Consider the following 13,394-nt stretch of genomic DNA (forward strand, 5'->3'; position numbering starts at 1 on the left):
AATAAAAACATCATCAAAGTAGTCCATGTGACATCAGTGGGTTAGTTAGAACTTTTTGAAGCATCGAAAATACATTTTGGTCCAAAAATAACAAAAACTACGACATTCAGCATTGTCTACTCTTCCGGGTCTGTTGCCAATCCGCGTTCGCGACTCTGCAGTGACGCTGCTTGTGACAACAGTTGCTGCTGTGTTGGAGCTTCTTCCATCGCTCCTAGTTCTTCGTCCGTGTATTCGGGTTCAAATAAATATGGCTGAGTCGTCCTCTGTGTCGAAATCCTTAGGCATGTTTGCGAAAGTTGTTTTGTTTACAGCGTGCGTCTCCCCCAGACTGTAAACGAAGCTCGGGCGCACCAGATAACACGTCAGCAACGTCTTACCTCAGCAGCGTCACTGCGGAGTCGTGAACGCGGATTGACAACAGACCCGGAAGAGAATACAATTCTGAATAAAGTCGTAGTTTTTGTTATTTTTGGACCAAAATGTATTTTCGATGCTTCAACAAATTCCAACTAACCCTACTTTGGACTACTTTGATGTTTTTATTACCTTTCTGGACATGGACAGTATATCGTACATACATTTTCAATGGAGGGACAGAAAGCTCTCGGACTAAATCTAAAATATCTTAAACTGTGTTCCGAAGATGAACGGAGGTCTTACGGGTTTGGAACGACATGAGGGTGAGTCATTAATGACAGAATTTTCATTTTTGGGCGAACTAACCCTTTAATATACAAACACAAAAAGGGTGGCTGTGGAACTTCATGAATCACCATCTTTCTTACTCTGCAGAAATATGATTTTTTTAAGGGTGCTTATGAGGTTCCACAACATCAGTTCACCAGGTTTTGAAAAAAAAAAAAAAAAAAAAAAAAAAAAATCTAAAAGATTTAATGTACATCCACATTGTGAGCAGGAGACGACTAATTAAAAAAAAAAAAAAAAAAAAAAACGTGAGATGTTAGGACGACATCCACTGAGCATTTATCAAATAATATGTTTCGAATTACAACCTGTAACAAATCTCTGTTTTTATGCATCTAAGACACTCACATTACCTTTTTACACCCCTATATAGTTGTCTATACATCTACTTTTATCCATTTAATTTGTTCAATATTTCGTCCCTTCCCACCTTCGTTCTCGTCTTCCCTCCTTTTTTCCTGTTTCACTTTCTACACCTCACCCCTCCTCTATGGCTTTTCATATGAAACACAAAGAGAGTCTCTTTTCCAACATAGCCCAGATCCTTGTGTCTCATTCCATACAACTGTAAACCCATATCATTAAATAAAAAGCGCACAGCTGATTCCACCAAGTCAATGAAAAAAAAAAAATCTGATTCAGGATGATGCACCATGTCAATAAACCCACTAAAACCAAACTCCTTTGTGATCATCTGAAATGATGGATGAGTGTCTGTAGTATCAGACAAAGTCCACTGTGGTTGTCTGCCCCTAGAGGGCGCTCACGCTCCAGCAAAATGGGGCCAAAACAGGTGACATCATCATTTAAACCAAGCATACTGCGATCGACTACACTGCCTGTCAGTGATCTCCATATATTCATCAATTAGGGTGGAAGTGGTTGTAACACAATAGATTATTTTTCTGCTTAATTGCATAGATTCTTCACGTGTATCGTAAACATCTGACACTGAGTTTTTATAAAAAAATGAGGTTTTTCCCAAACCCCCACAAGACGAAGAATATCCTTTTGTGTTAGATCACACTGTATTAACTAATAGTAGACAACAACACCAATGACTCGTGCGAGGAGTGCAGCTGGCTATTGACTGAATCATGTTGCCTTGACAACAGACATGAGAGTGAGAGAGAGAAAAGTAGGAGCCTTTATTTCTTCCCCTGGAATAAAGAGAGGGTTAAACAGAAAGAGAAGGAGGCAAAGACCACCGAGAGAAAGAGAGAGAGAGAAATGACCGCAGACTGTATTAAAGCCAAGGATGAAAGAAAAGAACGAAAGAGTGAAGCAAGAGAGGAGGGGGGTATGAGAGGATGACAGAGAGAATGAGCAGGGATGATGTCATTCTTTTTCCTCACCAGTGAGGCTGACTTGATGGTGGCGAAGCGCTCGCGGTTTTTATAGTTGTGAGCCTGAGCTCTTTCCGACGAGGACGGTCGCAGGTCCGACCGGTGGTCCCGATGAGGAAGGTCATCACGGATATAGTGATGATCCTGAGGAAAAAACACAGAGAAAATCAGTCAAGGATTTGGTGTCACAACATCATAATCTCTTGAGGAGTTAATGAGATCTTTTGTTTTAACCGCAGGAGTTGCTGCTATAATGCACCAGTTCTAGTGTTGTCAAAAGATTAATCGAGATTCGCATACAAAATAAAAGTTTGCTTTTACATAATATATATTTGTGTACAGTCTATATTTATTATGTATATATAAATACACACACATACATGTATATATTTAATATATTTTTGTTAAATATATACATTCATGTGTGTGTATTTATATATACATACATAATAAATATACACAGTACACACACATATATTATGTAAACGCAATCCTAAGTCTGTCCATTCAAGCTATACCTTTTCCCTACAACACCCACAGCAGGCGTTTTATATTTCCCTGTTGCTGTAGCTTTAGCTGAGACTCGAGACTTTCAACATGAGACTGTTCAATACTAACACGCTCACTATCTTAAAACATCTCTATTAATCGACCCACAAGGTTTGTCGACCTGAAGCGTTCATATTCCTGAGAGTTTTATCTTCTCTCAGTGAATTAAATGAAGTACAACTTGTTAAAGGGCTGTTCAGTTCCCCTAAAGTCAATTCATATTTCTCCTGCATGCTGATGTAATTTCCTTGAGGACAGGAAGTGTCAATCATGTGTGCATGTGTATGCGAACTTCCTAAATCACATAGTTTCAGAGAATGTGCAGAGTATGTAATTGTGTAATCGATGCAGTGCAGACTTAAATATGCAGCTGTGTGACTTTTTTTTTTTTTTTTTTTTTTTTTTTTAGGGGTGGTGGTATATCCAATAGTAATTTTCCAAAATTATACATATATTATAAAGGGTATAAAAATAATATAAGCGAATTACTATCAGAATATTTCACTATAAAAACAAAAAAAAATAATTTAGGAAAATAGTAATAAAATATACTTAAAATAAAATAATATACTTAAAGTACAACTGTAAAATTATAATAACATTTATAATAATTATTATTATTATTATTAATACTAAATAAAAATATCTAAAAAGAAATATTACTACAATAATATTTCACTGCAAAATAAAAATAAATTTTTTAAGAAAAATAATAAACCTTTTGTTTTGCATACTATAGTATATAATATGGAAGTATGCATATTTGGATGAGGGGAGCTTTTTATTGGAAGACAACATTAAATCTAATCTTATATCCAAGTATACCTTCTCTTTGCTCAGAAAGACTATGTACAGACCATTAAAATTTTAACAAGCCGGTCTTCTAAGAACAGCTCAAATGAATGATTTCCAAGAATCTACTGGAAAGCATGTTCAATTTTTATTTGTTAGCATCAATGGAATTAAGGTAAATGAGAAAAAAAGACAGAAGTGCATTGTAAAGCTTGTGGATATTTCTGTCCGTGTGTGCTTCCTGAACCTTTTTGTGGTGTGTGGAAGACTCTAGGGTGCTGTCGTAGTCGTGGTGCAGCTCGGAGCAGGAGTCATCTGGCACCTCCTGCAGGCTGTTGACGCTGCTGCTCTGACTGCCGGTGCTCACAGAGGTGCTGGGGATGGAATGATTACTGCCCAAACTGTTCATCTTACAGCCTGCCTGATCTCCATCCTGCGCAAGGGACAGATAAATACACACAGAAAAACAGATCACAATCCTTTCTGAAAACCAATATATATTTCAATTACTGAGAGCAATTTACACAAATCATTGCAAGGTCTGTAACAGCAGTTATATCTTGAATAGAGGCCCTTCTGCCTAATAGTTCATATATATATATATATATATATATATATATATATATATTAGTTTAGTTAAATTCAGTATAGTATAGTATACTAAAGTATGTATTTGTTCAGTATCATATAATTTTGTACATCAACACTTAAATTTAGTACATCTTAAGTATTTCAGTAAGTAATTCTGTAGCTTATTTTATAAAGTTTAGTATAGTGTATATTTCTAAATACTTTCATTGTAGTTTTACATAGTATACAGTATATAATTCAGTATAGTACATAGTTCCAAAACTATATATTAAGTGTATGTCAAAATAGTAAGCAGTACAGACACTACCATTGAAGAATGTTTTATATTTAAACAAGAGAAACCAATGCCTGCTTCACATAAATGCCATATCAGGTGTGTATATAATATGTGGCCATAGGCAACAACAGAACACAACACTATGAAACTCGCACATGCAAGTGTGAACATGTACGTATGACACTCATGGGGGCCTTTCATTACTCAGAGCATTTCCTGTACCCACCTCCTCCTCTTCCTGGGACTCCCCCATTGGGCCGTTGTGTTTCTCTTGGTAGAGGATTTTTTTCATTTTACGGTACTGCAAGTTGTCCAGTTCTCTGACTGCATCCTTCGTCCTCTGGATCAGATCGATGAGGACCTGTGGAGGACGATCTCTCCTCACGAACTCATGCTGGGACGGACAGAGAGGAGATTTGTCAAATGAACAACTGTTTTTGTAATTTTAAGCAAATAATATGAGCAATAAGTGGCGATGAAATGAACAAACAGCTTCTGCGAGTAAACACCCTGATCAGTCAAATCTCAACCTCAGATTCTGTGTTTTATTCAATTCATGAGGAGTGTATTAGAGAGAGGAAAGTGTGCATTTTATTTGGCCTTGTGTTCACCTGAAACATGAACGGCATCCATTTAATAAAAGCAAATATTTCAGGAGAAACATTTGGGGGTTAAGCATGATGCAATTCAACCGCCATGAAATAAACCCATAGTCTCAATCCTCTCTGCGTGCCGGATTACTCCACTTGTGCTCTGAATTACGTCATTTCATGTTAGTCCTTTGCTCACTAGAGGGTGCTCATGTGTAATGTGGCCCTGAGTGGACATATGGCATATGGAGAAAGCTTTCTGACATGGCTGGCTAAATGAGGACTTGATCTCACCTTCTCAATGAAAATATAAAGAGAACTCGACTCGAGTTCAAGCAGCTGCATGTGTGCATGTTAACTGGTTTCACAAAACTGTGCTCTGCAAACCACAAACCAAGACTCTTTGAAAGTTAATTGGTCATATTGGAGTTCTTTCCATTACCCAACTGAGCCAACTGGAGTCATTTATTTATTTATTTATTTGATTTGGATTTTGGATTCTAACCATTTTCTTCCAATCCCAGTCCCATTCTTAAAAACAGCTGCTCTTGAACGTTTTCCGTAAATCCTTCTTCTGGGACTATTGACAGCAATTTTTCCTCTAAAACATGCATCGTGAAGACCGTATTTGTAGCACTTACTCTAAACTTCTTCCTCTTTTAATTTCCAGCCCTAAAACTGTTCTCACAGACCTGTTCAAAGTCATTTTGTTCGGTTTTGTTGATGATAATAAATGTTATAGTTTGTCTGACAACATATAATTTGTTCTAAAGTAAAACCGTTCTTATAGGACTAGTCACTATGTCAACTGCTTTAGCACATTAAACTTTCGCATAGACCTTTTTGAAGTGGATCCAACCTTGGTTTTACTGACGTTAAAGGGATAGTTCACCCAAAAATGAAAATTCTGTCATCATTTACTCACCCTCAAGTTGTTCCAAACCTGTATGAAGTTCTTTTTTCTGCTGAACACAAAAGAAGATATTTTCAAGAATGCTGATAGCCAAAAAGTTGATGTCCCCATTGACTTACATAGTATTTTTTTTTTCCCACATTATGGAAGTCAGTGGGGACTATCAACTGTTTGGTTAACCATATTCTTCACAATATGTTCTTTTGTGTTCAGCAGAAGAAAGAACTTCATACAGGTTTGGTATGACTCATACAGGTTTGGTCTGTTCTTATATACTACCATTCAAGATTAGGGTCAGTTTCCACAAAAAAAAAAAAATAGATTTTTAACACCAAATCGGCATATTACAATGATTTCTGAAGGATCATGTGACAAGACTGGAATAATGGCTGTTAAAAAAATCTGGTTTGTAATCACAAGAAATTTATTAAAATATAAAAGTTATTTTAAATTGTAATTATATTTCACAATATTACTGTTTTTACTGTATTTTTGATCCAATAAATGCAGCATTGGTGAGCATAAGAGACTTCTTTCAACTTACCAACCCTCAACCTTTGAACATTTATTAACAATCAACAAAACCAAGTTTTTACTCATTTGACATATAAACATAAAATGCTCTTAAAAGCATAAACCAATTTCTTAGGCCTAATCAAAATGCTCCGGTTCCCCCTTTGCTTGGTTTCAATAACTGTTGATAAATGTTACCACTGTCAATCGACATCTATGGAGAGTGATTTGGAAAGGAATTACAAATTTAGTTGAAAATACATTTAGTTTAAGCAGGTCACGTCTGTGTTGCGATTGAGAGCTGGTAAAGCACTGCAGAGCAAACGGCTCAACCGTTAAGCCCGGCAAAGACAGTTACAGCTAACAGCTCGGCTTCCCAATGATAACACAGATAAGCATTCGCCACTCTAAACGGACATCTGTGACTGACCAGAATGGGAGGAAACTAATCTATGGGATTATCCCCTTTAAATGGAGGAAATTACATAATCTGAATTCTTCCAGCTCTAACTGTCAGATCGCGAGTGATATCCCCTGCACGTTCTCCACTGACAAGACCTCTGTAGGTCAAGAATTGAGGTGGATTTAGACCACATGTGAGATTAAGACAGCAGTTGGGAAGTGGCAAATGATGGGAATAGAACGCTAGACTCAGATTAATGACCTCTTTTCGGTTTTAAGGAGCTTTGAAGGCCAGTCTTGAGGTCTTAGGGAGGAATGGGAGACCAAAACTAGGGCGAAATTAATTTTTTCCCAGTGTCAACATATTCCACAGAAGAGACCCCGGTATCCCATGCCACCCTGGGCCGCCCACCCCTTGCGAGGTTGTGCTTGAAGTGCGTGCTTAGCATGACACTAAGCTCTCGGTGCTAAATAGGATTACCTGTGTCCACCAACGAGATCAACCATAACCTGTAACATACACCCACACAAACAGACCCATACAAAGCACAAACAAACAAACAAATGAATCACTTCGGCAGCACTATGCCTTAATGATCCAGTATCCAGAGCTACCCCACAGCCAATAATTACCCATATCCCAACTGTAGTGCTATATTCTACCACACATTTATTTTGGTGATGATATAAATCCATAAGCCTCCCACCACAGAACGATATCATGAACATTAGTCACCGCGCAGCAATATGTCCACCTACAGCCCCAGTGATTCGGTTGAGAGAAAGTCATGGTTATATTAGTTGAGTTAGACACACACAATCAAAAAATCCTCCTGCTTTTATTAACCCTCCAAGGATGTAGCTGGCACAGGAAGTGAGCAAATGAAAAAACAGCAGAATGACATGTTCTGTGGGTTGAGCGCTTGGCTGTGCATACAAAACGTGTATGTGTGTGAGTCAGCAGGGATGGATGAGTAAGGAACCCACTGTCATGAGAGCAGGAAGTACTGACAGATATGGCGAAGAGGAAGTGCACTCCCCAACTGCAAAGGAGCTTCTTTATCTCTGTGAAAGTGAGGATATTGACATTTTTACGAATGACACATGATGGGGTTTATGAATGTGTGGGTTTATGTTACTAGGGCGGTAACTCTGTAAGGGGACAGAGTTTCCTTCAAATGCGCTATAAACATGTAACTTATAGAAACGTTGAGAATGCAACATGTACACTATTTTTCAAAAGTCTGGGGTCTGCAAGATTATTTTTTTTTTTTAGTTTTTGAAATAAGTCTCTTATGCTTGGCAGCCTTGCATTTATTTGATCAGAAATAGAGTAAAAACAGGAATATTGTGAAATATTTTTACAATTTAAAATAACTGCTTTCTATTTGAATATATTATAAAATATAATTAATTCCTGATATGGCAAAGCATTTCAGCATCATTGCTCCAGTCTTCAGTCACATTATCCTTCAGGAATCATTCTAATATGCTGATTTGGTGCTCAGGAAACATTTCGTATTATTATCAATGTTGAACAGTTTGCTACTTAATATTTTTTTGGAAACCATGATTGATTCTTTGATGAAAAAAAAAAAAAATTATATATAATATATATAATATATATAATATATATATATATATATATATATATATATATATATATATATATATATATATATATATATATATATTAAAAAAAAATCTAAAGAACAGCACTTATTTAAAAAAGAACTTCTTGTAACGTAAATGTAATGTAAACCTGACTGACCCCAAACCTTTGAATGGTAATGTACTTGAGCTATTTTATGAATTGTGCAATTTAGTTTAAAAACTAAAACTCTGTACCATTCCAATTCAGACAGTCTCTTCCTGTCTAATTCAACAGTTCTTTGACAAATGGCATTATGGTCTGGTCTACATTATAGCTTTATAGCTGGTTATGGCAAAGGTCATGAGATTAAGCTGCATGAGAAGTTTACATTTCTGAGCCTAAACGTAACAATCTGTGTGTGAGTATCACATGAGTATTTCGCCTCCCCCAGCAAGTGTGTTTACAGAGATTGTTTGAAAACGTGGGAGTGAATTAACAGTAGTGTGTGGGCTCTCAGAAGTCGTGGTTGAACTTAGATGAGCAATGCTTATGAGTGACTTTATATGTGACATGATTATTTCCCCTGCATGTGTGAACATTGTGTGTATGCGATTACTCACCCGCAGGAGCTCTGCTGAGGAGGGTCTGTCCTGAGGAATTTTTAGTAGGCAGTAGTCAACGAAACTCCGGAATGCATCCGACCTTCACAAAATACACAACAGTTACAACAGTTGCAGTATTATCTACTTTTGTAGGGTACCGAATGTACAAATAAATTACAAACATGTTTTAAGCAATATCTACAGTTGACATGAAACCATATTATATATATATATATATATATATATATATATATATATATATATATATATATATATATATATATATATATATATATATATATATATATATATATATATATATATATATATATATATATATATGCATTTTGGTGAAAAATATGAAGATTTTGAATAACGTGCACAGATGAAACATTGACAATAAGACCAGAAATATGTATTCGGAAAGTAAACAGAGTTTATTCTGGCTTCATGACTTTTTTTAACATACATAATCTTTCTCTGTTTCCAATTCTGAAAGGATTCCTTCTTGTTTTGTGAAGTGTATTGCAAAAGTATTGAAAAGTCATGGGTAAATATGAACATATCTCCTCCTATGAAAAACAAGGAGGTCACCAAATAAACTTTGTGACACCCTCAACAATATTTTGGCCAATTCAGACAGCCTTTCAATTTACAGATCTATCAACTAAAGGCAACACTTCCTGAAAGACCAGCAGGCCTTTGGCTTTGCTGCAGGTCAGAAAGATGAAGGGCGCTGAAAGTTTGATTGTGCAATAATGCACAAGATCAGGAATTGTGAAGAACTGGCAGTTGGGGTCAGGGTTATTGCATAACACATTTAAAGTGTGAGAGGAGTGCGTGGTTATAAGAGTATATATGTTTGACGAGTAGGAGTGTATATGTACAAATACTGTATATACAGTATCTATACGACTGAGTCAACTTCGGTTTGGTGATTGTGTAGAAGGACACTCACCACTCATTGGACTGTAAGGTGGGAGAGTCGTTTTGGGCGATGTGGTATAAGGCACTCATAGCGTTCATGTTGAAGAGAGGAGGCTTGCGTTCAGCTAGAAAACAGCAGAAGTGTAAGAAATCAAAAAATGTGTGAAAACATGTGTGAAATCATAGCATAAATTGTGAATGAATATACATGCATATGCACATATGCTAATCTGAAGCAGAGTTTTTTTAAAACATGTTATGTCAATATTTAGGCTTAATCACAATTTTTCTTGTATAGCATGCAGTATTAGTAGTAGTGTGTCCAAAACCATAGCATGTTGAAATCTGGACAATATGCTACAGACAACATCTGGATGATAAGCTACAGTGTATTTGTCAATACGATTATGCTAATACTATTTCACTTCAATGTATGGACTTAGCGGGGATGTACATGATGAATCTCTAATGTGAAAATAAGACAGTTTTATGATTTTGCAACATGTCCCAATATTGGGCCTAGATGGCTTCAACCTGCATACTTTGCCAATGCAGTGCATAATTAAATTAATTAAAATGAGAATAAAATGAGATCATTTATTACTCAACTAATGCGCATGCGTCAAGGCTGAGCATATGGGGAGAACGCCAATCTCAGACAAAACGCGATAATGCTGGTAATTAAAGATCTTTCTGATTTATAATGACGGTCAGTCAAGTATGAAGGTTTATTTGATCGGGTGAGAGAGCTGTGATATGTCTAAGAAGAAAACAAGATCGCAAACAAAGCTAAGTGGACTCGGCTTCGTTGAACAGGTGCCTGAGATTGATATGGCAGCAGGAAAGGATATCAACATGCAGGAGCTGTCTGAGCTGATCTGAACCATAATAAGGGAAGAAATCAATGCGGCGGTTGATAAATTTCAACTGCAACTTGATGTCGTTAAAAAAGACATGGCCGAGTGTTCCAACAAAGTTGCTGTTATGGAGGAGACACTTGACCACATGGAGAGCAGGGTTACGGCGCTGGAGTTTGCAAACGAAAGTTTGCGTAAAGAGAACACGGACTCGAAAGAGAAAGCTGATCGTTTGGAGAATAACAGTCGGAAATATAACATTCGTATTCTTGGCTTGGTTCGAGATACAGAGAAGGGGAATCCAACAAGTTTTGTGTCCGCTTTGTTTAATGATCTGTTTAAGGATAAACTCCATCGCGCACCTGAAGTGGAAAATGCTCATCGTGTTGGTCCTGTGGCTAAATCGGGTCAGCGTGCAATGGTTGTAAGGATGCACAGGTTGGATACGAGAGATGAGATTCTACGTTTAGCCAAGAAGGAAAAGCTGTTTGAGATTCGTGGAATGAAGCTGCGCATTTTTCCTGACTTCACTGCGGAGACGGCTAAGGCGCGGGCGCGTTTCCGTGAGGTGAGGAACAAGTTATGGAGTGCAGGGGTGAAACATGGGATCATTCATCCAGCTATTTTGATTTTGACTTTTAATGAAAAGACCATTAAGTTTACTGACCACCTAGCTGCAGAGTCATTCTACAAGACTGTGGTTGAACCGGAGATGCAAAGTATGATCACTGATGGTCAAGCATAGGTATTGACTCTGAGCATGTAATTTAGTTTATAGACATATTTAAGTCTGTTTTCTGAAGTTTGAATTATAATGTATATGCTTTCTGTCTTCCGGTTTAAATTATATCGTTAATGGTAACAGTGAGATTAAGTGGCTTGGCTTGATTTATAACTTATGATGTATGATTTCATAACCTCAGAAGTTATTTGTAAAATAGTAGGTTTGTCTGAGTTGGCGTAACATCTCAGTAGTTGTTATTGACAAATGTTTATAAAATGGGGGTGCATATGGGTGAATGTGGGTGTATGTGTGTTTTTGTGGGCTGTGTATCTTTTTTGTTTAATTTGTTCATTTGATAGCTCTTTACTATGTTTAATCCGAAGTTATTACTTGCGTAAAATAAAAAATGGTGATAGATAAAGTACTCTCAAATAAAGGGTTAAAAATAGCTCATTTAAATATCTGTAGTTTGAGAAATAAGATTCAGGATATTACAGGGATTTTGGAGAATAATAATTTGAATATTTTGGCAATATCTGAAACGCATTTAGATGTAACTATAGAGGACTTTCTTTTGCATGTGAATGGATACCTTTTATATAGATGTGACAGAAATATAAATGGTGGAGGAGTGGCTTTTTATGTTCAGGATCAAATACCAGTAAAGACCAGACAAGGACTTTGGTTGTATTGGGGTTGAAGCGCTTTGGTTGGAAGTGCAGTTGCCACATTTAAAGCCTATTCTAGTTGGTTGCTGCTATAGGCCACCCAATGCACCAATAGTCTGTTTAGATCGAATCTGTTACATGTTGGATAGAGTCTGTGATTTAGATATGGAGATTTATTTTTTAGGTGATCTAAATATTGATTGGAGTATGAATAATTGCTCATTAAAAAATAAGTTGCATTCTATAGCCGATACTTGCAATTTGTCACAACTAGTTACGAAGCCTAACAAGAATTTCTTATAATGCTGATGGGACAAAAACGGAAACATGCATAGATTTACTTTTTACTAATGCTACAGATTTGTGTTCAAAAGCAATCTCAATTTGTGTTGGCTGTAGTGATCATAATTTAATTGCAATTAACAGAAAAAGTAAAATCCCCAAACCTGGTCAAAAGATAATAATCAAACGAATTTTTAAAAACTTCAATGAGGCTAGTTATTGTGCTGATATTAGAACTATTGAGTGGTCACAAGTCTTAAAAGAGGTAGATTCCAGATTTAGCTTTGGAGGTTTTTACAAATTTATTAATGCCAATTGTTAATAAACATGCCCCATTAAGACGAATGACAGTAAGAAATATTGTTTCTCCATGGTTAGATGCTGAACTTAAAGGAATATATGAGGAAAAGAGATAAATTAAAATTAGAGGCAAGCTTGTCAGGGGATAATGGAGTATGGGAAAGGTACAAGGAATTAAGAAATTTTTGTTACAAAGTTAAATAGAACAAAAAAGAAGAACTATTATGAACATAAATTTGAGGAATTAAAATTAAACAGGAATAGATTATGGAATACATTAAACCAATTAACAGGGCGGAGAGATAAATCTGTACCAACATTTTTAGATGTAGGTGATACTTTTTTGACTAAACCTGCTGATATAGCTAATTATTTAGGAGATTACTTTATAAAGAAAGTCCAGAATTTACAAAAAGATATGTCACAGGAATACCCTGATTTATCTTTAAAGACAATTAAAGATACAATCATGCTTAATAAATCATGTACATTTAAATTCGACAGAGTAAGTCTTACTACAGTAGAAAACATATTAAAGTTAATGAAAGATAAACCTTCTGGTGTTGATGAATTGGATGTTAAGCTGTTAAAGGTGGTTGCTGATGTGATTACTATGCCTATATGTCATATTATTAATTTAAGTTTAGAAAAATGTGTTTTTCCTTCTAACTGGAAGAAAGCTAAGATTGTGCCTCTTCCTAAAAACAAGAAGGGAGCATTTCTCTGGGAAAAATAGCAGACCTATAAGTATCCTGCCGA

General features: G+C 36.2%; 1 protein-coding gene across 4 annotated transcripts in view; it reads right to left on the reverse strand.

The window, feature by feature from the left end:
- taok3a (TAO kinase 3a) overlaps positions 1-13,394 on the reverse strand; it is an 84,033-nt gene that overhangs the window by 12,611 nt on the left and 58,028 nt on the right. For all 4 annotated transcript variants that reach the window (XM_048188930.1, XM_048188929.1, XM_048188932.1 and 1 more), the window contains 5 exons: positions 9,836-9,929; positions 8,896-8,977; positions 4,490-4,657; positions 3,643-3,828; positions 2,064-2,198 (listed from right to left, as the gene is read on the reverse strand). In XM_048188930.1, coding sequence (XP_048044887.1) covers positions 2,064-2,198; positions 3,643-3,828; positions 4,490-4,657; positions 8,896-8,977; positions 9,836-9,929 — 665 coding nt within the window. The remainder of the gene's footprint in view (positions 1-2,063; positions 2,199-3,642; positions 3,829-4,489; positions 4,658-8,895; positions 8,978-9,835; positions 9,930-13,394) is intronic.

This window comes from Megalobrama amblycephala, linkage group LG4 (genome assembly GCF_018812025.1).
Source record: "Megalobrama amblycephala isolate DHTTF-2021 linkage group LG4, ASM1881202v1, whole genome shotgun sequence".
Taxonomy (NCBI): domain Eukaryota; kingdom Metazoa; phylum Chordata; class Actinopteri; order Cypriniformes; family Xenocyprididae; genus Megalobrama; species Megalobrama amblycephala.